General features: G+C 46.0%; 1 protein-coding gene and 1 long non-coding RNA gene across 3 annotated transcripts; one reads left to right on the forward strand and one right to left on the reverse strand.

Moving 5' to 3' along the window:
• Nucleotides 1–14,383: 14,383 nt before the first annotated feature.
• LOC142599400 (uncharacterized) lies at nt 14,384–26,624 on the reverse strand. 2 transcript variants are annotated; one of them, XR_012832953.1, is made up of 4 exons: nt 25,427–26,624; nt 24,861–24,962; nt 22,020–23,151; nt 14,384–14,903 (listed from the first exon to the last, which is right to left on the reverse strand). It is a non-coding gene; the product is annotated as an uncharacterized LOC142599400 (long non-coding RNA). The 2 variants fall into 2 exon arrangements; XR_012832952.1 differs by lacking the exon at nt 14,384–14,903 and having other exon boundaries at nt 21,034–23,151.
• On the forward strand, nt 20,060–22,816 carry LOC142599399 (cyclin-dependent kinase 4 inhibitor B-like). The gene is made up of 2 exons (XM_075739542.1): nt 20,060–20,627; nt 22,243–22,816. The coding sequence occupies exons 1-2, from the start codon at nt 20,487–20,489 to the stop codon at nt 22,504–22,506; spliced, it is 405 nt and encodes a 134-aa protein (XP_075595657.1). The 5' UTR covers nt 20,060–20,486; the 3' UTR covers nt 22,507–22,816.
• Nucleotides 26,625–26,672: the final 48 nt, after the last annotated feature.

Consider the following 26,672-nt stretch of genomic DNA (forward strand, 5'->3'; position numbering starts at 1 on the left):
TGGATTTGGGTCACCTCAGTGCCTGAGTGGATGCTACAAAAGGACTAAGTAGCCCTAAAATGTCTCACCTAGCATGCCACCACTGTCAAGCCAAGCTAGTATAGCTAGGAGCACTGCAGTAAAATCACCCAGGTGCAGTCACTGAATGCTGCTGTTCACAGGAAAGGTGCTTACGTATCCATCCCTGAGCACTCATCAGGTATGAGCATCTGATCTCAGCAGGCACGTTTGCAATAAACATCCCCAAATCTTCTGACAGAAACACCTGGAGTTCTGTAACTTAACAGACTATTTCCTATTTTGTAGTAAGAATTTAGTAAGAAATTGCATGAAGAACGATAACCCAGCATGGTGACCCAGCTATGATATGAACCAAGCCAGAGTACTAATAAATCAAGTGCAGGAACCTGGTCAGAAACTGCTAATGCTTTGATTACTTCTCCATTGATATTTGGAGACTTTCCAATACACCAGAAAACTATGGCAGGTGATTTCCTCCTGGCCAAAGGAAGTTTACAGAAACAATGTCTTGAGATAGGACTCCTTTGTCTCTGACCAGAATCATGTCTTTCAATATACAGAAAGAGAGAGCAAAGATACTTATAAATTCCTTGTTAATCTTTCCAACAACTCCTCTGAAATGAGAATAAGCACATGCAACTGACAGAATAAGTTCAAATTGAGCAATTTGATCAATGCCACAGAACAAAGAGCAGCCAAACTAGAACTCAATCCCATCCCCTAGCTATCCTTTTTGTCTTCTTGCCTGACACGTACAATTAAACTAATAGTTAAACTAATATTTTGTAGGAACTGATCACACTATCTCCTCTCTATTGCTTGAAGTAGTGAGCATAGAGTATCTGCTTACAATGTTACCCAGCAAAAACTGTTGCAAAATGAAAGCAGGAAGTCTACAGAGTCTGTACTTTTATGATTGATCCTTTAGCTTTTAGTAAGCTGAAAAAGTCTCTAATTCTCTTTCAAACTCTCTGTTTCTGCTGTACCAGAAACCCTTATTATCCAATGTTGTAATTTTAAGCAATTTCTTTTTCGTCAGAATTCCCGATAATCCCCATTTCAGGTATAACTGTGTTGATTTTATGTTCCTTTCTATTGCCCTAAACTGCATTAAATTTTCTTTTCTGGAAAAGTATTCATTAGGCTTTAGGGATATCTGAGAAGCTATTTCAAGCCAAGCTGCCCTACGCTGAGTGTCATGATGTCCATATCCCTCCTACAGGATATCAGTGTCTCCTTGTTGTCAAATGTCTCATTGTTTAAGCTTACAAATCATAACCACAGCTCTAATCACATAAAGATTCTTAAAACATGCCAAAATGTTACATTTTTTTCACAAAGCAGAGCCAGAGTTAAAGGTGAAGGAGCCTGAGATTTCAATCTCTCCCATGAAAGCTGCTCCACTTTGTGAAGACAGGACAGGAACCTAAGCCCTGCCTCCTTTCCTGATGGTACCTTTCCTTTCAGTACCAGAGGTGTTGGTTCCACTGACATTGAACCTAGGGGCTGACAGAGCAACTGGAGAGTACGCCACTGCCCAGTGGTCAGAGTACTCATCTGTAAAATGAGAGCTGTGGTCAAATGCCTTGAAGAAAGGAGGGAGGGATTCAAGTTCAGGTTAATGAACAGAAGGTCTCCAACTCCATCACATCATACAGATGTTTTTCTGTGAAACTCCTACTTTAGTAACAATGCAGTGATAATTCCTACTGCATCCAAGTAGCACAGAAATGCCAACATTATTCCATCAGGGATCAGGCATGGCTGACACATTTGGCTCTCCAGTGTGTTTTAAAATACAGATTGCTTTGGTAATGTATGTAAAGAGCTTCAGAAATCCAAATCTGTGCATCAAGGTCCTCAGATACCTCTAAGACTAAACAAGGGAGGATCTCCAGAACATAAATTTGGCACTTAAATAACCATGCCACCTTACTGTGGTTATTTCCAAATGACACCCAGCTGGTGGGAAACAGAAACGCAGTGGGCTGTGTCAAGATGAACTACATCTCCCTCCAACATATGTGTTATTGCTTAAGGAAGTCTAGTAGTGTTTCCAAATTCACAGAAATGTAGTTTTCACCAGGTGGCAGAAGACTCATGACTAGCCTGCAAGCGTTGGACTTCAACCAGCAACCGGTGGACTTTGTTTCATTATTAGCTAATTGCTATCTCCTTTTATGGCAAAACCAAGCAGAATGACCCACAAGTAATAGTGACTTAAGTCCCTATACTCTATGTTGTATTTGAAGATTTCTTCTTGTTCTATTCAAGATGCCTTTTCACACACAGAGAAATGTGCCAATGGCACTTTAAAAATAAACCAAATAAACACAGAAAATGAAATGTAAGCTGTGTAGCATCCTGAACTTTATGAATTAGCAGGTGATTGATAAAATCTTTTGGTGGGAAACAGTAGGCTGGATCCATAGCTAAAGCCCACGAGCTTAGGTCTGTGTTAATCTCCACCACAGTTTACAGCAACTGGGGGTCTGTGCCGTGCTCTGCGGTGACACAGCCACTTCTATGTTGTCCATGAGCACAGCCTTGACACATTTTACTCACCATTGTGAGTAATTTTTCTTGGCGTGTAGATACACCAAAATTTATCATTCAGAACCAGATTGTCACAGTATTTACTCAGCTGTGATTGCAAGCCCAGCTGCCAACAGAGACAAGAAGAGGTACTAATTCCCATCTCTAATATGGGTACAGGAGCCAGTAAGGGAGACAAGGCTACAAAAAAAAGTAGCACTCCTTACTCCAGAGCAACCCAAAGGGAGAACAAGGGGTTTCTAGCCAAAGGCATGTTGTCATCTGCCTACTGAGTGATGCAGGTTATAATGATCCTGACTGCACTATCAGTGTATCTAAAATGGGTGGGAAAATATGAGGTTTAAGTTGGACTGGAAGATTTTCACAGCAGCTAGTAAAGTTGTTTCTCTGGAGAGAAGATCCAAAACTTGTTATTCCGGCCCATTATTTAGGGCTAATTTGATCTATAATCTGGTTTCTAGTTTTTGAAGTTCCTCTCCTTCCAGCTGTACCACCAAATGTCCCATAAAATGAAACAATAACAGCAAAAGGAAGAAGGATAGAACTTACAAGAGAGAGAAAGAAAAACAGAAAGACTGTGTGAGAAGAAAGCTTTAAAAAGAGAAAAAGATTTAATACATTGCTCAGAAACATGTATTTTCTCAAGTGAACTGATCGCCTTCAAAGCAAGCATGCAAAAAAGCATCTTCTTTCTTGTTTGCCACTTATTGTGACAACTTTTACAGTTCTTTGTTTTGGGGTGTTTCACAGACCATGAATGAGCAAAAGTGAGAGACGCTTTCATGCTGGAAAATCAAGAACAAAATTTGTATATGCAAGATTCGAAAAGCAGCTGGTGAATTGGAGCACTTTTCTGAATACTCACAAGGCTTGATTTTCGCAGGAGCCCTGAGCGTGTACAAGTCAGCAAAGAATGAGGAAACCCAGTAGGATATAACTGTTGACAGAAAGAGAGAAGACAACACCCTGTGCTGTGCAATCACTTGACAAAAAGGGAGGTCTGAAATCTAGAGGTGGAACCTGTCATGCAGTTTTGTGGTGTACAGTATCTGACCTCAACATCTTGCACACTAAAGACATTTTTTTATGAGAATATCAGCACTTGTGGTGGTAGCTCCAGGCACTCAGAAAAAAATAATCAAATTCAGCTCTCCCATACCAAATCACATCACTGTTATGGTCTAAATTAAAAAGGTGTTTGCTATGGATTTCAGCTCCCCTGTTGTCAAATCCTTTGCTCTTCCCGCATCTGAACCCCACCAAGGGCTAAATCCAAGAATGACTGCTGAATAAAGCCATTTTGTGCACACACAATGAGCATTTTGTTCAAGACATTTAAGACATATTTTACAATAAATCTTTTCATTATCAGAGGCATTTTAAAAATGTTTCGCCTTTAGTCACAGTTTACAGATTCACTGTGTGTAGTATTAAGTTTGGTATTTGATGCACAACACTTTTTTTTTTTTTTTTAAATGCTTAATCATTTTTGAACCACCCCATGTTTCTAGAGACGGCCAACCAAGGGTAAGTAAACATTTTTGTCCCTAGCATATGTTTTCATATTTAATCTTGTTTCAATATGCAATAGTTTCTTTCTCAGAATAGAAAGTTAGGTGACAATATCTATATAGATACAACTGCTTTATAGCATTGGATTCTTTACGGCATTTCCCTGTGAGGATTTATTTTTTAAAAGATCAATCATTGTGTATTCTAAAGGTGAGCTGTGACATGCCCTTGGAAATATTTTTCTTACACAAATACTCAACTAAAAAAAAAAATTACTTTTGAGATGGTCACAGCCCTATAGCTAAGTATGGCACTGATCTAGCAAAAAATATTCCCTGTACAGCGTTTTATTTTTTACAGTCACACAGTGTCCCACTCATCTTGCTTGCAGAAGCAAGACTGGTTTGCTGGACCCAACCATGGTAGAAATAGAAACCATTTCTTAGCCTTCAAAATGAATGTAATGACAGCTTACATCTCTGCTGAACTTTGCCTCTCTTATTACTGCAAATCACAACAAAAACAAACTCCAAACTCAGCTCCTAGTAAGCACCTCCTATAGGCTGAAAAATCTCATGACCCCCCCCCAAGGAGTCTGCTTAGAACTAATGAAATGAACTGACCAGTATAAAACCATCTCTTCAGGAAGATCAAGCATCAAAGTGACTCAATTGAAAACTCTGCCTGCTGATGCAGGACCAATGATGGGTTAGTAGAAGAACCACATTTCCCTGTGTGAGAAGCCTTCTTTATGTTAAAAAGAGAAAGGGACTCCCCCATACATCTCATTTTTCATATTAAACCTGACCCAGAGATGACTTCCTCAACAAAGACATCTGACCCAAAAGTAACGGGAAGGAGCACAAGTTTACAGCCACCTCCTCATCTGCTTATCACTCCTTTACTCATGACTTCACCTCTCATTCTCTAATAACTTAATTTATCCTGTATTCAATTCTGAGAAGTATATCGATCACCTTATCATGCCGGGGAGGCTGTATTTTTCTTCTTCCCTGGAGTGGGAAGCTGAACATTACCGCTCTTCTACACACAACACAAGAGGCTAATGAGTTTCATTAGACCAGAAAAGCAGCAGCCTCTACATACAGGGAGGCGACAGGGAGGCACCACTGCAGTGTATACATGCTGTCAGATTTGCTTTAGATGCTTTTTAGCTAATGTGGGTACAGGAAATAATGAATTTGCAGCAGCATAATGCTGAGTACTTAGCAATTGAAAGCACTTTCACCCTGACTTCAATAACCAGGCCAGGTAGCTTGAAAGTAGTGTGAGTATGTCTGTGTATGTCCCCCGATGCTGTGCAGAGATGTCCTGAAATGCCTGATGCTGCCATGATGTACCTGCTTTTGCAAGCACAACTGCCCAGCATTACTCATTGCTGCTGTGCAACCTCCCAGATACAGATCCTTTTGCTGCTGCACAGGGCGTTATGGTCAGCCACAGATCTGGCCAACCTCAGTGGACAATGACCTCAATAAATAGAGCAGAGTAAATGAGGGGATGAGGCTGCCTGTTCTCTTCCACAGACAGGGAAGCTTCATCATGTTTACACCAGTTAGACAGTATCATAGAGTAGGAGACAAGCCACAAGTTGTCACCTGAGCTTGCCCCACTGTGTTTGCACCTTCCTCAGCTTCTGCCTGTGAGTGAGTGGCTACAGGGCAAAGTACTTCCCATTTGTCACAATTCATTGGTTCATCATTTGCAGAAAACGGAGATCCCATGGTGTCAAAGAGTTAACAGATGTTATGGAGTCTCCTTGTGAGTGAGGCCCTTGTGTGCGAGTCTGATGTCATAAAATGAGGTCACTGAAAAAAGCCAGGTCAGATATACTCTGACCCTGGTTAGTCATCCCCTAATACTAGTCACTTACCAGAGAAGTCATGAAAGATTTGAAAATGTGGACAGAGTGCACTGTTTATTAACTGTTATTCCAAATTACTTTGTAAGCAATGTGACAATGAGCTTTGGGGAAAATATTTAGTTCTTTAAAGCCACTGAGTCAGTACAGCTTCTGTTTAGAAATCTTCAAATGAGGCTTCAACATCTTTTAGTACATTGAAATCAGGGGAAAGTTAGCAAACATGCCAAGCTGGCCTTACATCACTGTCTATACTTTCTGCAGCAGCAGTCACTGGGTATTTCGCTGTGCTTCAGCTTGTACATGTCTTCAAGGAGAAAGTGCTCAGCAGAGCTCTGATTAACAAGACCTAACTTCTCCTCTGCTCCTTCATCTTGAACCTGTGGCCCAGGGACAGGACTGTTGCCTTTAACTAGGTCAGTTCACTAAAATAGACACATGATCCGCAAGCAGGGAACTGACCTTGTCAAGCAATGACTGATGCACTGAAATCCTGCTTTGCAGTCCCAGCAGCACTTGAAGATTCATGCCTGCAAATAGTTGAGGGTGTCTTACCCACAAGAAACTTTGTGCACATGACTCCACGCAGAATCATCTCCTTGCTGGCGTAGGTCCGACTTGAACAAGTATTTATGGCACGGGTGGTTCGGCCACACTTGAAGCTCTATATTCATGAAAAATAGAGTTTAGTCATCCCCCAAAATCTCAGTACTGGAACTACAGTGAATAAAAAGGAAAGGATCCAAATCTGGGTCTCAGATTTTCTGCTACATTGTGAGATCTGGGGAACAGGGAATGAGGTTATGAGGCTCTGCCTCTTGCTCTCGAGCTACTAACACTCTCACAAACATTACTTTGAATTAGAGAGCTTTAGCAGGTGTCCCTGCATTCCCAACTTCACAAAGGCACAGGCATGGTAAAAATGAGCATTGCAAACAGAAATTCGAAAGAATAAGTTAAATGTGCTCACTGAAATCAGTCCTGCTCAGAGGTCAGTTCTTTGTAAGATCCTATTATGGGAACCAGGATTTATGTAAGAGGAAACCATCTGGATGCCTGTGACCCTGGTTCAGGAGTTGCTTTGTGTCTTAATAAGAGATACTACAAGGAACTACATGAACAACATCCATCACAGCTGCCTTCTGGGTTCTGCACTTCTGTCACAACAACCCCACGCAACACTACAGGCTTGGGGAAGAGTGGCTGGGAAGCTGCCTGGTGGAAAAGGACCTGGGGGTGCTGGTTGACAGCCAGCTGAACATGAGCCAGCAGTGTGCCCAGGTGGCCAAGGCGGCCAACAGCATCCTGGCTTCTATCAGAAATAGTGTGGCCAGCAGGAGTAGGGAAGCAATTGTGCCCCTGTACTCGGCACTGGTGAGGTCACACCTCAAGTACTGTGTTCAGTTTTGGGCACCTCACTACAAGAAGGACATTGAGGTGCTGGAGCATGTCCAGAGAAGGGCAACAAAGCTGGTGAAAGGTCTGGAGAACAAGTCTTATGAGGAGCAGCTGAGGGAACTGGGGTTGTTTAGCTTGGAGAAGAGGAGGCTGAGGGGAGACCTTATTGCTCTCTACAACTATCAGCGAGGAGGTAGTAGTGAGGTGGGTGTTGGTCTCTTCTTCCAACTAGCTAGCGAAAGGACAAGAGGAAATGGTCTCAAGTTGCATCAGGGGAGGTTTAGATTGGATGTTAGGAAAAATTTCTTCACTAAAAGAGTGGTCAGGCATTGGAACAGGCTACCCAGAGAGATGGTGGAGTCACCATCCCTGGAGGTGTTCAAAAAATGTGTAGATGTTGCACTTTGGGACATGGTTTAGTAGGCATGGTGGTGTTGGGTTGATGGTTGGACTTGATGACCTTAGAGGTCTTTTCCAACCTTAATGATTCTATGATTCTCTTGGGGAAGGTGTTCTGCAAAGGACCAATGATGCTGCAGGAATAAAAGGCTACCATATTTGTCCTGTGAATTTCTTTGCTTTCACTGTCCTTTTTCTAATATACACTATTTTGTATTTGTAATTCCCATTCTTGCTTTTTCGTTCTGTCTTCTGTCTTCCACTGTCTTACAGTTCCCATTCCTCACAGCAACCACTCTCATTTCCATCTGCTCCTCCCTGTGTGGACTCATCCTGAATATGAGATCTCTTGAACTTTCTGTCACCTGATCTAAAGCTGGTACATACCAGAAGCATCAGATCATGCAAGGTTCAAAAAACAAGGAGAAACATTAAAACTGAAGGTTCTAGCAAGAGGGAAGGATGACTTCTGGTTTTGCTAGGTCAGAGCTGCTTCTTTCTGCATCTTAGAGACCAGACAGCATTAACAAATGTCAGGCCTACTAAAATATGCAAACAAAGGCATTATCTTTTTTACTGAAATGGAGAAGGATACAGTGTTCTTAGTCTCTTTTCCAGATATGCAAAAGCTTTGCAAACACAGGCACAGCATGCCATTTACTGAGATTCCCTAAGGGAATTCAGTCACTGCTGGGTGTTGGGGGTTTTTGCAGATCCCCTACAGGCATCAAACTTCAGGCCGATGTTTTGGGTTGCTCCATGCCCGGCAGCGGCGGGGGCAGCGCAGTGTCCCCTGTCCCCCCTCAAAACGGCCGCGCTTCATCTAGGTGGCATACGTACCTCTCCTAAAATTTCACACTGAGGTGGGCACCTGCCTCCGGCACTGCATTAGGCAGTTTTTCTATGGGTTATTGCAATTTTTAAAAGAAAAAGGCAGCTCAGCTGCCCCGGGCTCCGCGAGGGCGAGGCAGGGCGGTAAGTGGGAGATGGGGCATTGTGTTTGCCATCCTCGATGAAAGTTATGAGTGTAAAGAGTAAAGGTCGTCATCAAGCAGAATGCTCTTGAAAAAATGCCATTGGTTTTCAAACTCGTGATAGCACATGGAAACTGTGGGAACTGTTAAATTGTCAGACTTACAAAAAATAGATATTCAAATATAGCAACTGTGTGCAGAGTACAGAAAAGCTTAGTTCTGCCCCAGAGCAGCCTGACATTTCCCACAGACATCCACATGCATAACATCAGCCCCAAAAGCAGGACTCATGTCTGCTGGGGCTGAAGTGTGCCAAACGCCTTTGTGTGTGCTGCCCCTGAGTGGTCTGTATTTGCAGCCCGCATGGTCAGGGGCTACATCTGTCACAGGTATGATGTCCATCCATCTGCTACTCATATTAAAAGTGATATTTCAGTGCTTGCAGACATTACCCACAGATGAATGGGACATTCACCACACATCCCTTTTCTCCACTACTGTGAGCGGCAGTCTTGTAGTCTTGTTGACCACTTCCTTGCTGTACTATTACCTCTGTATTTGGAGGTCCTCGTTCTTACTCCTGATGCTTGAATACAAGCTGTTAAAAATGTTTTTTTGGGGGGAAGGGACAAACAAATAAGCAAAGAGCCGTATTATATTTATTGTTAAAGGCCTTATTCATACTGCACTCACAGAAGTGATGCTCTACTTTGCTGTCATCTCTAAGCAACACCACAGATCTAATTAATAACATATAAACCTAGGATGGCCACAGGTCATGACCCAACATATGCCATATAGATATGCATACAAAAAGAAAATGCAAAAAGATACAGTTAAGATGGTAAGGAGCACTTCTCCAAGTCTTCCAAGATACTCCAGTTTCAAAGTGCTGACCGTTACGCAACCATTTTTTGATCTTTTAAAATTTGCTTTCAAAAACCACATAAAACTTTGCTAATCAGCAGCCCTCCCTGTTCAACTGAACAGACAGAGAACCTACAGCCAGCACATGTGGAGGAAATCACATGCCTGGTCACCTGAAAATGCCACCAACCAACAATATCCTGCTGTTGGGAGGCCAGCACTCCATCAGCTGCAGCAGCTGACACTCCTCTGTACCCAGGGTTTTCTACCTCTCTGTTTGGTACAGTCACTGCTTCGGAGTCCAACCAGGAGGATTGCTGGAAACCCAATGAAAGAAGACATGACAAGCAGACTCAGTCTGTGACATTAATGGTCTGCCTCTGCAAAGGAGGCTGTGCTGCCAGCTGGAGAAGCCCTGTCACTCCTCAATTTGGAGTCAGACAGGGACCTGCACCTCACATAAAATTTTGCTGTGGAAGTAACAGAAGAAGGGCTCCTGAGATGTGAAATGTTAGACTTTAAAGGGGGCAGCTAGTGTGTGGGCTATGATCAAGCAGATGTGGTGCATTAGTATGTTAAGGATCATTGCAATATCACACACTGTCTGGAAGATGTATTGAACACAGCAGCAATCAGTGACTGGAAAAAAAAAAAAAAAAGAAAAAGAAAAAAGAAAAAAAAGGCAACTCAGCTTTCCCTTATTGTAAAGATACTTTTTTTTTTTTTTCCCAGTAGAAGTATTTCCAATCACATTCTGGTTGTAAATAAAACTTGGAGGTAAACACATATAGCTTTATAGAGGACTCCACAGTGGTTAGAGGTACCTGAGACTACAGGAATGGTAACTAATGTGCATGTGTGCTATGACAGGTGGGCACAATGCCATTCCAGAGGCAAAAGAAAGTGAAACACCTGTGTTTCCTGGGTAATCACCTCTTTCGTGAATATGTAACTTGAAAACAAACACATGACCAAATGTACTTGATAGCAGCCATCATAGGCTGTCCCCCAAAAAAAACCATAATAGTGTGTCATAACTTGTAGCACATATGGCAGCTTGCACTGCAGCATCAGCAGGCACAGCAAAAGCAGTGAATTAGCTGTATCCTCCTTCCATGAATGGCAGCCGCTTCTGCTCACTACTTAACCTCTGCAGGAAAACAATTAGGGAATCAGAAGCTATCCCTGTGCCTGAAACGTGATGCCACTAACTGATTGTCCAGCATCACAAATAATCCTGAACTGCTTTTGTTCACAGAAGAAAACATGCACACCTACACAGAGTGCCAAATCTGTTGTCTTTTCCCCACTTTGAGTACCCTCTGTGGCTTACAGCCAGGAAAAACAGCTTTAGTGGGATTAATTTTACAAAAGGCAGTGATGCTGTAATGACTATATGTAACCAAGTTAAATGGAAATATGAAGAGGCTTATGGTAATATAGCAGCGTAAGAAACAAGGCTAGTCAGATAACTATTTTTAAGAGAGTATATTAAGGTTACAATCAGTGAGGAGTCTGCTACCATGCCACAGATTGGATCTTCAGAGTCACAGTGTCTCTTCTACCGTGAGAAGACTATACTTGTTGATAAAGAAAGATGACTCAACCCACATTTCTGGACAGGATTGTTCTTTGATAAGTAGTCTTATCAAAGCTTTTGAAGGAAACACTGCATACATAAGAAGTATAAAATGCAATGCGGCACAAGTTTAACATGCTTTGTTATTAAAATAAAATTAATAATTAAAAAAATAATTTAAAAAAATCTGCCAAAGTGAAGTTTTAATGACAGAAACATTAACAGCTTACCTGGTCTGACAAGGAAAGGATAAATCACAGATAGCAGAGATCTCAGGTAGAAACAGTTTTGTTCTAAACTATACCATAACATGCTCTCATTATTGCTTAAAACCACATAAGCTATACACATGTTATAAAATATCCTGTTCTGTTTGATGAGATCGTATATGCATTATTTAAATCACAACAATGCCAGCATTGCCAAATTATAAATTTGAAGTTATTTTAAAACATTTTGTGCCAAGACATTCTGAGTTTGCTGAGTTTGTCTTAAAATATTTGATACTAAAACACACTTACCGTTCCACTAAAACATACTTACTGTTCCAACTACTCACATTTCACTGAACCTTTGATAAATTACAAGGCAAATCTCTTTCATTATTCTATTTACAGAAAGCATCTGTGTTCTCACGTTAAAAATAAACCCACTATATCTCAAGCCCAAGGTCATGGGCTTTTAGAAACCAACACAATATCAAGGTAGGCCTTTCCTGACCACATGGTGTCTCCTTGCTTATCCATAATTATGACAGCTAAGAACAATAAAAGTGTTTTTATAACTGAATTTTTGATTTAGATATTCTTATATAGAAAACTCTGTCACTGAGGATTAAAACATTTGTACACATGACACCAGATTTGATTGCCTGATTAGTCTTGTTCTATGGTGGGAGATGTTAACTTTGACTGCATCTACAGACCTAATCATAACACAAGCATCCCGTGAAATTATTTAAACAGAAAAGGATCTTATGAATAAAACAGGGCATTTAACTGTGTTGAAAACTGTAGAAAGGATATACTTCAGGTCACAAGGCATGAGCCAGAAACGCTAGTAAATGCAAAGTGGAGCACAGAAAGAAACTAAATCATGTCTTCGGAATGTAGGGAAGACTTAACAGTACCTCATTCACCCAGCACAAACCTTTTAGCAGTAAGTATGAACTCTACAAAGCACATGTTGCATGGACAGACACTGCACACGTAATATGCACTCAACATTTTATTGAAGCTTATTTTACTTGTGTAAACACTTTGCAAACAAGTTAACCGGATAATGGGTCTCATTGGGGAGGCTACTGTATATAAAAACACAGGATAGTAAAGGAATCCAAATGCCCAACACCATCCCATCATCAGTAATGCAGAAATACTCAATACCTTCAACCAGATTTACTAGGTTCCCCTCCCCCACAGTTTTGGCTTCAATTCAGGCTCAGACTCAAAAATCATCCTTCTGCCCTTCACTCTGCCTCTAGAGCTGCCTACTGCTAGTTTTGGCAGCATATCCTGCAGCTATAATACACAGTTTTTAACAAATGTATTAAGAAAGAGAAAAATAGTCTCTATTGCAAAGTGGAATGCAAGCTAGACAGGAACTAAAACTTCACCCTATGTTTTTTTCTCTCCTGTACCGTCCCTTCTGCAGCACAGAAACCTATGCTTCTGCCTGCCTAACAGTGGGGTTTGACCAAAGCCTAAGACATCAGCTGCGTCTCCATGTTTTCACCTTCTAGCCATTGCAAAAGGGCTTTGAATGACAAATAGCAAAAGACAAAGCCAGTGGGCAGACTTATTTCTGATGTTTAAAAGACATCAGGTAAAGTTGGAAAGTTAGTTACTTTCCAATGACTTTTCAGAGTGCATATCTCCTTTATTTTGGAAGGCTGTATGAAGCATGGAGAATGAGGGAAATTACAACATGCCAAGAGGCAAAGAACTGGAAGTTCAACATTTGGAAAGAAACTGCTTGAAGAATTGAAAATATTATTCTAGTTTTCCACTAAACACTTACTTCTAGCATTTAATGAATGCTCTGGAGAAAGAATGCTGTGATTGGAGTCAAACCGTTACTCCTCCATTGGGATTAATTTTTAAGTACTTTGGTATGGCCAGTCCAGGGAGTGATATTATCCTGTTTCCTGCTTTTTTGATAGTCCCAGTTTCAGGGTTTACGCAATTAGGTAAAAGGAAGATCTTAGCTTTTTGCAATAGATTTGAAAAGACAACCCTGGGAACTGATATAATTAATAGACAAGCTAAAGATGTTTGAGTGTTTGACAAGCCAAAATGTTTAATGGTGTGATAATTTAAAGCGTGTTATATGGTAACTCATTGCTTGGGCTTTACAATAGCTGGACTAACAGTATACAGACGACTCATATCCTCAGTAGTCTGCCAGCCAGCTTGGGAAGATCAGGTTTGGTATTCCTAACAACTAATTTTCAAGACGATCTACAAAAGAGAGTGGGATGCAGAGAAAGAAAACTTCTAATACTTTTTCATAAAACTTCGTGGACTTTAAAAAAGCAAGACAAAACTAATTTAATATGAATTCTTTTCAGGTCAGCTTTTAAAAAAAAAAGTCTTGACATCCTTCATGTGTTCCTTACTTAAAGGTAGGGCAGGCACAGCTGCCAAATGAAAAATTCAGAAACATTCACTAAGCTCTCAGCTAGCAAATCTCAATCAGTGGACAAGAGGTCTGAATAAACATTGGAAAAAGTAATTAGTCCTTGACACCCATGGGCTCAGGTAAATCAAAATTTCATATTCCAAGATATCTGTATGTTGAAATAATGCATTAAATTGCAGCACCTCCAAGCCCCCAAACCTGTTTGGAATAATTCATATCCTTGAGAATATGAGTTGGCTGTAAGTAGGAAATCTTTTCTGTTCCCTGTGAAGATATAACTACATAGTTACAGAGATAGAGCAATCAATAAGGGTAATTTACTACAAGATGAAATTGAACCTACATATTCTCAGCATGTCTTTATATGCAGCTAAACTGTAGTGAGATAGTCAATAGCTTTTAGCAGCTAAACTCAACCACTGCACTCTTGATCAAAATAGAAAAAATCAGCACAATGTGACTGATTCTCCAATTCAATCTGGTAGATGCATTGCAGCTTAAGCAGAAGAGTTGTCATTAACAATATAAATCTACATACATACACTTGAGGACTGGATTAAATGTTTAATTAAAGACCTGCTTATTGTGAATTTTATGTGATTCAGTAACATAGTCATTGATTGTGGAAGATGTCTGACGTCTGCCTAACATGTTAAGCACTGCTTAGCTCTCAGGCAGCACTTTACCTGACTCACCCTCTGGTCAGACACTCCAAAGATGACAGTTCCTTGCAACTGCAGAATCACAAAGCCGATGGACAGGGTGCACAGTAGTTTTTACCATTTAACTTTGTATGTTGAAAACACATCTCAAACTCACTAGCCTTTCTCCTGCTGTCCCACAGGCCTATGAGCACAATCCTTACCTATGTATGTGAGCCAGAGACACAGAGTGATTTGCTCAGCGCTGTGATGGCGACATGAGAATTGTTTCTTAGATTCCAAGTTGTTTTGCTACACAGATGTCACAAAAGCAAGCTGGGGCTGTGCTAGACTCTGTGAACCGGAGAATGTGTCCTGGATTCTGCATTCATGTCTTTCTCCATAGTCAGCTAAATCTTTGGATATGGAGGCATCTAAAATAAAAAATAAAAAAATAAATAAAAATAAAAAAAATAGATCTAGATGGCACATTTTCTGATGCTGTGGTTTATCAGCACTTCCATAGTACAAAACACAGTACCAAACCTTTGGGCCATCTATGTATCAGGAAACTCTGGTGGAACAAAACTAAATCCAAAATAACAAAATGAGGATAGCTTACAGAGAAGATAGTCTGGTAACATCTGCTTACGTTTTGGTAGCTTACAGCTCTCTGACATAAAAAAAAGCCATTGATTTGTTTCCTAGTTTGAGTGCTTCCTCTACCACTGATTCAGCTATTCTTGGAGAATATTTTGTCAAAGACCCCCAAAGAAGCAAATGGCATCTCCAACATGGTAACCAAACATAGAAGCAAGTTTCAAGGTCTCTCTCACTGAATCTCTAATGCTAACACCTCCAATGAGAATAACAGTGCACACAGAGAACTCATTGCAATTACAACTAGGCAACAGCCATCAAATTGCCAGAAGTGTGTCTATACAGTGTTTTGTAGTGCTCATGTCCACATTGTTTGAAGGAATACATAAAGAACAATGGGGTAAAAAAGAGAAAGTCCACTTCCAAAATAGTGTCAGTACTATTGAAAAGAGACACAAATAAATTTGAGTTAGTGCTTATACTTCCACTTGAAAGAAATCCAAAACCAGCATGTTTTTCTGATTTATTTGTATATTTATTTTGATCTGTGCAAGGAATGTTAGGTCACCAGCGCTGTCTACCTTCCTCCTTCCCAAAGAAAGAGACCCAACTGAGAGAAGAACAGAACCTCCTACTCCAAACATAACTCCCTAAAGGGTGTTAGCAGGAAGGAAAAAACATCTGTGACAAACCTGCCAATAACTTCTTTTCCTGTCCAGTGATAACTAGCCTAATTTCTTGCCAGATCAAGCACAAGAAATTGAGGAAGAAACAGACTTTTTCACAAAGCCAGATTCTCCCCTGCTAAGGTTAATTCTCCCTGATTTGGCAATTAGTATCTGAGGGGAGCACAGAATTGTCACATTTCTCTTACAGGTAGGCAGACTGCCAGAGCTGGCACTTAACTACTTTCAGGTGCAGTCCGTAGGAGAACTGGCCTGTGAACAGCTGACGTTCTTGGAGACTGGAAGCTCACTGCTCTTGCAGTCATGTTATTGCCCAGCTTGAGGATTTTAAAACCTTCCTCCTTGTTTCGTTTGTTTTTATGATTTTATTTTGTTTTCAAATCCTTACCACTGTGCCGCCAAATATTCCTGTTATGATACTCCATTCTTCTTGGCAAACATCCCTGGTGATTTCCTACAGGAGTCAATGATGTGTGTTCTCCCTAGTGAAAGCAGTAACATAACTGACGATGGGGATTTTTACTCACATCTGCACCTACTTTATCAGAACGTGATATATTAAGATTATTCTGCAGAAAAAAATTATTGACAGATTTTTCAAAATCCAAAGCTCTTTAACCTGTACTAAATTACATTTCATTGTGGCAGTTTGGACTAATTACAAAACAATGTTTTGGAAAAACTTACTTAAATTTCTCTGGAGTCAAATCAATGAAAACTAAGAAAATCTGCTGTGAGTAACATTTTCCTTTGTGGTAAGCTGGTTTTGAGTAATATTGAGCTGATTACACATTATGCATACTAACAATTATCTTCCTGAATCTCTTGATATTTCTCTTTTTTTTTCCTTTTGACTGTAGAAATCAGTATCATTGTAGTGCTTGACAATGTAACTTCTTGAGGTTTGTAAGAAATGCTAGCTTCTTCTGAAAGCAGTATGAAGTAATATTTTGGGGTTTAGGTATTTTATTTACCACATAGCCTTGCAGTAATAGGTGAGTTGAACAAATGAGTAGAAAGCCTATGTTTCTTTAGATATGATTTTCATGGGGTTTTGTGGTGGGTTGACCCTGGCTGGGGGCCAGGTGCCCACCAGAGCCGCTCTATCGCTGCCCTCATTCACCAGACAGGGGAGAAAAGGTACAATGAAACGCTTGTGGGTCAAGATAAGGACAGGGAGAGATCACTCACTAAGTATCGTCACGAGCAAAACAGACTGAACTGAGAGAGGGAATTCATCTAATTTTTACCAAGCAAAACAGAGTAGAGGAATGAGAAATAAAATCAAATCTTAAAACACCTCCCCCCACCCCTCCCATCTTCCCGGGCCCAACTTCACTCCCGGCTTCAACCTCTGCCCACCCAGCGGCACAGGGGGACGGGGAATGGGGGTTACGGTCAGTTCATCACACGGTGTTTCTGCCGCTTCTTCCTCCTCAGGGGGAGGGCTCCTCTCATCATTCCCCTGCTCCAACATGGAGTCCCTCTCACAGGAGACAGTCCTTCATGAACTTCTCCGACGTGAGTCTCTCCCACAGGCTACAGTCCTTCACGAACTGCTCCAGCGTGGGTCTCTTCCATGGGATGCAGACCTTCAGGAGCAAACTGCTCCAGCGTGGGTCCCCCACGGGGTCACAAGTCCTGCCAGCAAACCTGCTCTGGCATAGGCTCCTCTCTCCATGGGTCTACCGGTCTGGCCAGGGACTTGGTCCAGCATGGGCTTCCCATGGGCCACAGCCTCCTTCAGGTGCCGCCACCTGCTCCGGCGTGGGGTCCTCCATGGGCTGCAGGTGGAATCTCTACACCCCCTCATCCTTCCTCCATGGGCTGCAGGGGGACAGCCTGCCTCACCATGGTCTTCTCCAGGGGCTGCAGGGGGAATCTCTGCTCTGGTGCCTGGAGCACCTCCTCCCCCTCCTTCTGCACTGACCTTGGTGTCTGCAGAGTTTCTTACATCTTCTCACTCCTCTCTCCGCCTGCAAAAACTCTCCCTGTTTTTCTCTTTCTTAAATATGTTATCACAGAGGCGCTGATGGGCTCAGCCTTGGCCAGCGGCAGGTCCGTCTTGTAGCCGGCTGGCATTGGCTCTGTCAGACACAGGGGAAGCTTCTAGCAGCTTCTCACAGAAGCCACCCCTGTAGCCTCCCCCCGCTACCAAAACCTTGCCACGCAAAACCAACACAGGTTTGTTTGTTAAAATAACATGCCCTGCTTAAAACTTTCACACAATTCCAGCAGACCTGGACTGCTTTTTTTTACCTTATGGATATATCATTGGCACCAAAGCCCTGTCAGAATCCTTTTTCTATCACTAGTGTATGGCTGTCCTGTAGCTGAGAATCAGGATCAATATACTATCTCTACTGAACTGAAAGTATACCTTTCACTACTGGAGTGTTTCTGCTGTACAGTGGTCTACACACCAGGGCATATAGATTTAACTCTTCCTCTTATTTCCTTTTTTTTAATACAGAGGTCTGAAATATCTTTATTTTCTCATTTTTATGGCATTCAGTGCTTGAATAGCAAATTCATTAATAAAGAAAGAGAGAAAAGAAAAAAGAAACAAATAAACAAACCCCACAGAACACTAGGAAATCACCAGACTGTGTATAAATGCTCAATTACTTAACCAGATGCAACTATTTATATGAAGAAACTCTTTATCATGAGTGGCACTCCACACATTTTTACATATCTGAGTATAGAAATAGTAGGCAGTGTGAGTGAAGAAGCAAAATCTGGCACTAGGCTAATTTGATTATAGGAACATCCCAAGTGTTGCAAATAAACCCACAAACTTAGTCACTTTATATAGACAGTCTTCACTGGTCACGCCTGTTAGCATTTTTGTGTTTGCTGCTGATGTAAATGGCTTGCACCATTTAGCACTGCAAATAGAGAGCTTTTTTGGTAGTCTAGCTGTGCCTTTCTGAAGTATAATGCCAAGAAAATTATTTCATTGTTTTGATAGTGTGTATTAATTGCTTCAGATAAAGATGCAGGTAAAGAAGTGGGCAGCATAATTGCCAAAGGATTAAAAAGCAGAGAATGGCGATATGGAGTAGAATTATGATTACAAACTTAGAGATCCTGTGTATCTCACAAAGGTTGCATCCATGCACTAAGGTGAGGAAATGGGTGACTTTATGGACACTTCACAGTGAAAGACGCAAGGGCACTTACAAACCTCAAGAAGCAACATTGTGAAACGTACCTGAATGAAAAAGTGAGCTCTTACTTCCTCTGAGTCTTTGCACAACACTGTGCGCAGTAAGACCCAAGAAACCTTTAAGTCCCTTTGTAAACCACATTTATTGGTAGTACAGTGCGATTCACAAAGCAACCTTTAGGATGAAGAGGAAGCTCGCCCGCCACCGCACTTCACCAATGCAGTGGTTCGGTGGGTTCAGCAAAGGATATATTTTTTTTTCTGTCAGCTCCGGGCCGTTTTTTCCCCCGGAGCGGTGGATGACAAAAGCCGGTGGTCAGCACGGGGGCGGCGGCGTGGGGGGTCTCCCGTCCCGGCGGGCAGCTCGGGGCGGTGGCGCGGCGCGGCCGGCGGCGGGGGGGGGGAGCTGTCCGTGGTGCTGCCGCCTCCCCGCACCCCCCTCCGCCCCGCGGCCCCGCCCCGCCGCATCCCGCCCCCACCCGCCGCTCCCCCCCGGGGCTGGGTCCCCGCCGGGCGGCGTTAGAGCAGCGCAAACGCCTTGTCATGCCGAAAGAGAGCTTGCCCGTCCGCTGTGGCCTTTGGAGGAAAGGTTCAAAGTCTCGACTTGGTGCATTATTTTATTTAAAAAAACAAACAAACAAAAAAAACCCCAGCCGGTTCAGACGGAGGGTGGAGACGTCGCTGTCGCGGTTCGTATCTCCGGGCAGGCTGTCTGCGGCGCTGTGCGCATTGTCTATTACTAAGTGTCTGTGCCAGCTGAAAGAGCTCGGAAGAACTCGCAGTTCACCCTACGAGAAGGTGAAGAAGGGCGGCCACCACTGCCTCCTGCGCCCCTGGTGCCGGTGGGTGCCCGGAGAGTGAGGCCCCGTTAACACCAGGCCCGCGGTCCCCCGTCAACTCTCGTCCTTAAATCCCGCTCTCGTTAAATAAAGCGTTTTGCTCCCTTTGCTCCTACCCTTCCCTCCGGCCTCTTCTACCGGGTCGATCAGGCGCAGGTTAACACGCTACTGCCCTTAAGAGGGAGCTGGGGGGGGGGGGGGGGGAATAAATAAAATAAAAAATATTGGAGAGGCCGCCCCGCCGCCGGACGCTCTCCCGGGAGCCCGGCCCTCCCGGCCCTCAGATGGTAGCGCAAGGCGCTCCGCCCCGGGGCAAGGCCGGGGGCCGGCCGCGGCCGCTGCGCCCTGCCGCGGTGACGGTGACAAAGGCGCACGGGCGAGGCGGGGCCCGCAGGGCCGGGCCGGAGCGGTCCGGGGCGGAGCGGCACCAGCTGTGCGGGGAAAACAAGCTCCGGACGGCTCCGCCGCGCCCTCGCAGGTGAAGGCGGCCCCGGCGACGGCACCGCGCAGACACCTCCGGGCCGGGGCCAGGTCGCGCTGCCCGGGGTGCCGAGGGCTGCCGGGGGCGTGGAGCGGCGGGGCCGGGCGCTCTGATGGGTAGGGCGCCCCCCGCGGGCCGCCATCGCCGCCAGCCCCGGGCAGAGCGGGGCGGCCGAGCGGCGACTGCAGCGCTCCGCGGCGCCCGGCCGCCGGCCGTGTGAGGCCGGGGCGGGCAGGGGCATGGCGCGGCGGACGGGCGTCGCTGCGGCGGACGAGCTGGCCAACGCCGCCGCCCGCGGCGACCTGCAGCGCTTGAGGGAGCTGCTGGACGGCGCGGCGGACCCCAACGCCGTCAACTCTTACGGCCGGACCCCCATCCAGGTAGGGAGGCTGAGGAGGCGGGGGGGGGGTGGGGGGGGTGGGGCGGGTTAGGGACAGCGGCCCCTCCGTGCCCGAGAAGCAGCGGCGGTAGCACCGGGGCAGCCTGCTAGCGCCGGCCGGCCGCCCGCCGAGTACTGCGCTCGGCTGCTGTCGAAGCGGCGCGGCGCAGCGGTTCTTCTCGCCTTTCTGGAAAGGCGAAAGTCTATGACGGCCGCAACAGAGAGGTTTTAGTCTTAGCAACCCATGAGTTTATTTTAACCAACTGAGATAGGATGACTCAAACCCGAGAACTTTAATGCTCATATCGCAATAAACGTGCAATAAAAAGTAACAAGTCACCTTTTCAGAAAGAATTACCCTTTCGTCAAACGTCTCCTGCTTCAGACATCTATTAGTATTTTCCCTCTCCTCTCCCTTTCGTCTTACCTCGTCTCCGGCTGTATACATCTATTCGTATTTTTCCTCTTCTCTCCCATGAAAAAAGTATATTCAGTGATCCTCACGATATACTCACTGACCCGTACGAGCAGAAACATGCAGCTGCGATAGCCTTGCCCAGCAGATCCTGCAGGTACACAGCTAGCAGTCCCAGAGGGGCTCAGTCTGCCCACATTTTGCAGTCGCATGAACATATAGATAGATGTAGGGCCCGGAAGACTAGTAGATACTCGATTTATAAAGCTGAGTTAATTTCCGAGGTAGCTCTAGCCAGCTTCATCTTAAATTTTCAAAATAAAACGAAACTGGAATAATCTGAGAAGCTGTATTTAAGTTTTGCAGACAGTGCTTGCGAAACTCTCTCCTACAAAATGTCGGTGCAGCATTTCACTCGAAACAGGTATCTGTTGCCCTCCTCCGACATGTTGGTTTTTTTTTTTTTTTTTCTGCACCTTTGCGTGCCAGGGATTTAGACCGTGTGCTGAACGCACTACCTGGTGCGCTGGGGGGAAACGCAGCTTAAAAAACGGAGACCCCGAAGGCGAGGCCTCCCGGGCATTTTGGTGCTGCATTGGGCAGGGAGGTCAGGCTAAATGTGCGTTTTCAGTCTGTCCTGAGGCCGAGGGAAGCGTGGGCGCCGCGCTGCAGGAAGGGCAGGTTTCCTGCACACGAGTGTCCCCTTGCCAAGGACCTCCTGGAAAAGCGTCCCGGGTGCGAGGGGGACGGCGACAGCCCCGGGAGCCGCTCCACCGGAACAGTTCCGCGGTCGCCGTTGCAAAGCGGCTCGGGACTTGCCCTCGGTTCTTGCGGAGGTGCGCCGGGAGAGGGGCGAACCCTTCCCCGGTCTCTCCGCCCCGCGCCTGCCGCCGCCCTGCCGGTTCCTGTTGTGGAGCAGCCCCGGTGCGGCCCCGCACGCCTCGGCCCCGACGGTGCTTCCGCGCCGCATTGCCCCACCTGCCCCGCCGTGTCCCGCGGCGCGGAAAATGAGGGTTTCCCGGGCTGCGCATCGCTCCCGCCGGGTCTGTGCTCTCCACCGTTCGTGGCACCTCCGGAGTCGATCTCTAGGCCTCACCCACGGATTTTCCGCTCCTTTCCGCGGGCGATCCCCGCTCCTGCGGGGCTGAACGAGAGAGCCTGAGCGGGGCGGGCGCGGCGCTGACGCTGTCTCTCCCCGCAGGTGATGATGCTGGGCAGCCCGCGGGTGGCCGAGCTGCTGCTGCAGCGCGGAGCCGACCCCAACCGCCCCGACCCGCGCACCGGCTGCTTCCCGGCGCACGACGCGGCCCGCGCCGGCTTCCTGGAGACGCTGGCGGCGCTGCACCGCGCCGGGGCGCGCCTGGACCTGCCCGACGGCCGCGGCCGCCTCCCCCTCGACGTGGCGGCGGGGGGCCCTCACGGACCGGTGGGCCGGTACCTGCGACACCCGCCGCCCCGCGCCTAGCCTCCTCCTGGGCGACCCGCACCCCTAATTTATTACCCGCGCCCGACTCGGTAGACACGAAGTCGAGCAGCACTCACGCGTTGTAAATAATCCCGGGATCGCGTCTCACTGTTTGGATGCACGAAGCACCGGCAAGATATGTATTGTTTTGTACGCTATACTTTGCACGTGTCCATATGTTATCTTGCACTAGAAACCCTCCACGCACCCGTTTTTTTTCACGCTAGAGTCCAAACACTGTGAAGAGAAATAATTACGAAGGAAAACCCTCTCACGGAGATGGCACAATAAACCCTTCTTGTTTTGTCAAGGTCGTGTCTGGGCTTTCTGTTTACCTTCCTTCCCGAGGCTCCCCGCTGGCACTTCCCAGCCCTCCGTCTGAAGGGGACGAGAGGGCCTCCCGAGCCCGGGCCGACTGCTCCCCGTTTGATTTCACTCTCGACTTAAATCGGACTCAAGGGGCGCTGAAACCAATCTCTGCCTCTCCCTAGCAAAACCGGCCGGGACAGCAGCGAATTGAGGCTTCCTGGTGCGACTGCGGCTTTGGCAAATACCTGCTTAAAACCACGTAAGATGCTGTGCATGTCCGTGCATGAGCCCGTGGCGCATCCGTGGCTCTTCTCATGAAGGTTGTAAACATGGGACCTGGAAGGAAAAAATAAAGAGCGAATTGTGTCTCTGCAAGCCCGATACCGCCCTCATTTGAAGTAATAGGTGTTTTACCAACTTGCAGGTGACCTTCCCTGAGTGACTGTGAGTTTAACAGTATTTTGAAGAAATCGTGACGATTGCAAAATGAAGGTAGCATGGAACTAAAAATTAAAAATCGTACCTCCAAGCTCGGCCCCAGGGTTTCCCAAGCTGCTCGAAGGTGGCATGTTTGGTAAAGAAACAAACTAGCTGTTGTAACTGCAAGTAGTTGTAACGGCTGTGCTGCTGCAGGAGAAACGGGCGCGGCGGGTACGTTAATTACGTGAGAGCTGATCCCTCTTTGACTGACTGCCCCGGCGCGGGGAAGCTGAGTGTGAAGCATCCCACAGTAAAGCCGTAACGGCAGCCCAGCTTCCGCCAAGGGGAAGCAGACGGTCGGGGAGACCCGCTCCCGCCGCGGCGGATCCCAAACGGGGACCGGCAAGGACGGCGCTTCCAGCCTGTGCGGCTGGCGCCGCTCCCGCGGCACGAGTGGGAGACCCTGCCTCCTTCCCCGGACCCCACGCGGGGCTGTGCCCACACGCCCACGGGCGTTACGAACAGAGCAGGGGAAGCAAGGCGTGTAGTGGGAGAGCTCTGGTCTCCTTTCCCAGTGCAAATCCTGGGCACTTTGCAGGGCTACCTGTAAGGAACTAAAGGCGGGGGGGGATTCTCTTCATTTTGCAGTCCTACTGATTGTCCGCGTCTTAGATATTTCATACATAAACCTTAAAAATAACATATATACTTTTATATAACGTATTGGAATAAGTAAATTATTACGACATAATTTCCTACCTTGTGTGCTTTATAATTACTTTGTATGAGTTGGCACACTATAAATATGTATTTTGCTGTTTATGTACACAATATATCTATGTAATACCTATATCAAAATGTACATAATATGCATATTTATAAAAACATTACGATTATTTATCAAGCCTACATATTTACTTATCTGTTGTTTTCATATGTAATAAGCTTATGCTTAATTATAACTACATCATATGCATATAAAATATGTACAAAAATTTCACGTTGTATTTAGTCTACATTCATGCTTGTTTAGTATAAGTATGCCTAGAATATGAATTTTATACATATATATAAACAGAAAATATATAAAATCACAATCTGCGATGATAACACCTGATGAAACTGTGCTGTATTCTGTCTTAGTACATGGCATAGCCATAAGCGAGCCAAGGAGAACATCAGAGACACAGCAGTCAAGTGCTTGCATCTCATGCCTGAGGGAACCAGGTTAGAGCCAGGACCAGCCACAGATATAGGGCAAGGTTAAGACCCTGACCACCCTCTTTGCAGAAAAGTAAGAGTCTAATAAACTGTGCTTCCAACCGTAGTTAGACCAGTATGCCTATTTTAAAATGTCATTTTCTCTAAGAACCAGAATTCAATTTAAAATTCTGGGTATTTCCATTACAGTTTATGAAAAAACAATGATGACAACAACGATAATGATGATGATTATGATAATGACAACGACGATGACAACAACAACAACAACAACAACAACAATAATAATAATGTGTATAATTGGCAGGGAAATAACAGGCTAAATGCCTAATTGCTATAAATCTGCCCCGCACCGTAGCTCCAGGGCCCCTGCCTGGCTTAGGCCCACGGTGGGGACTGCTCACCCTGTGGGAGGATGGGGTCCCCAGCACGATCCCACTCAGCCACGGGAGCTTCCACAGACCCCTTTCCTTCTGGCAGCAATATCGGCTCCAGGGCTTGGAGTTCTCCTTGAAAAGAAGAATAGTAATTGTTAACAACAGCAACAGCAATACACATTTCAAGAAAGCCCTAAAACCATTATATTTAATGTTATAATAAAAACTCGCGCTTTTTATTTTTGATATCGCAAGTGTAATTGAGTACATGTGCGCGCACACACACACGCGCACACACGCACAACCCTCTGCAGCAGCATCTGCGCTCTGTGCACGGCGAGATGCTCCTCGGGCCCAGCTCGGCCATGCATTCAGCGTTGGTGGGTATTTGGTTTCTATTGCCAAAACTGTCAGTACATCTTCCCACCACCGCTCCGATAACCTGCATCATGCACCCAGGCAGGCATTCATTTATCTTACTTGTGCCTTGCCTGTTGGGGAGGAGTCGCCACGAGAGGAGAAAAGAAAAAGAAAAAAAAAGAAAAAAAGCTTCTTTCGAAGAGCTGCTTTCATTTCGAAATTGCTGTTTTCACTCACCCATTTCCTAGGCTTGAAATCGGACTCGGTCGAGGAGAAACCATTACAGGCACTTCTTTATTAACATTGTTGTTAGGGCTACTCCGCGCCCGGGCAGAAGAACGAAACTTCTATTGACATCGGTATTATTACAGTTTGTCCAGCCGAGAGAAGGAGGTGTTTGTCATGGGGAGGTGTTGCATACGTTTATGCTCGCCAGCCTGCCAAAGGACTGCCGCGCTGCTTCCCGTCCCGGGGCTTTCCCCGCCGGCTCTCTGCGGTCCCTGCGCCCCCCTAGCTCCGCGCCGAGCCGCGTCCAGCCGTGCCGTGCCGCGCCGAGCAGGGCCCCGTCGTACCGAAGGAGAGCGAAGATGCGCCCACAGGACCGACACCCTCTGTGCCCGTCACCCTTCCCGCGCCTCGCACGGAGGTACCCCGCACCCTGGGAGGGGGGATGCGCGGGCAGAGAGGCTCCCAGGGAGGGGGGCGGGAAGAAAGGGGAGCGAGACCCCCACACACACTCCCGCCGCCCAGGAATCCTCTACCGAGCGGCGGGCCTTGCTCCGCAACGGCTGTCGGGGGGTTTGTCACCCCTTCGGCGGTCCCCGCGGCAGCGCCGGGAGCCGGCCCGGGAGGCGAGAGCCGGCAGGTTGCTCGTGGCTTTTCAGCGCTACTCCGCTGCTTCCCCAACGCCCGCCCCCCGGCTGAGAAATCTCACCCTTCAAACCGAAAACAAAGCGGTCCGGCACGGCGGAGCAGGGCCGGGGAGAGGGTCGGCGGAGAGGAAACAGTTAATTACCCGTTTCGGTTACCGGCGGGGGGAGACAAGATCCGCTTTTTTTTTTTTTTTCTTCTTTTTTTTCGCTCCGCTACGCAACGGCCCCGCGTCGCGTTCAAATGACCATGTGACAAGGAAATAGCTGCTTGCCCGGGCCAATACTGGCCTGCGCTTTTAAAGTGGCAGGGATCCGCTAGTCGCCCCCCCGGGGCACCAACGCGGCCCCCGGGGGACGGGCAGGGGTCGCGGTGCGCTGGGCCGCCGCAGCCCCGCCCCGCCGAGGGGGTCCCGAGGGGAACGGTGTCCAAAACCCACTAAACAACAAGAAAAAAGCAAAATAACACCCCCCTCAAAAAGAACAAAAAAAAAAAGGAGCGGGAGGCGGTATGTTTGGAGAGGACAGACGGGGGGGGGGGGGGGGGGAGGACATGTCGTCAAGGCTTTATTTGAAAGCAAGGGGAGCGCCCTGCGATTGGCCGGCCTCC

The sequence above is a fragment of the Balearica regulorum genome, chromosome Z (genome assembly GCF_011004875.1).
Source record: "Balearica regulorum gibbericeps isolate bBalReg1 chromosome Z, bBalReg1.pri, whole genome shotgun sequence".
Lineage (NCBI taxonomy): Eukaryota > Metazoa > Chordata > Aves > Gruiformes > Gruidae > Balearica > Balearica regulorum.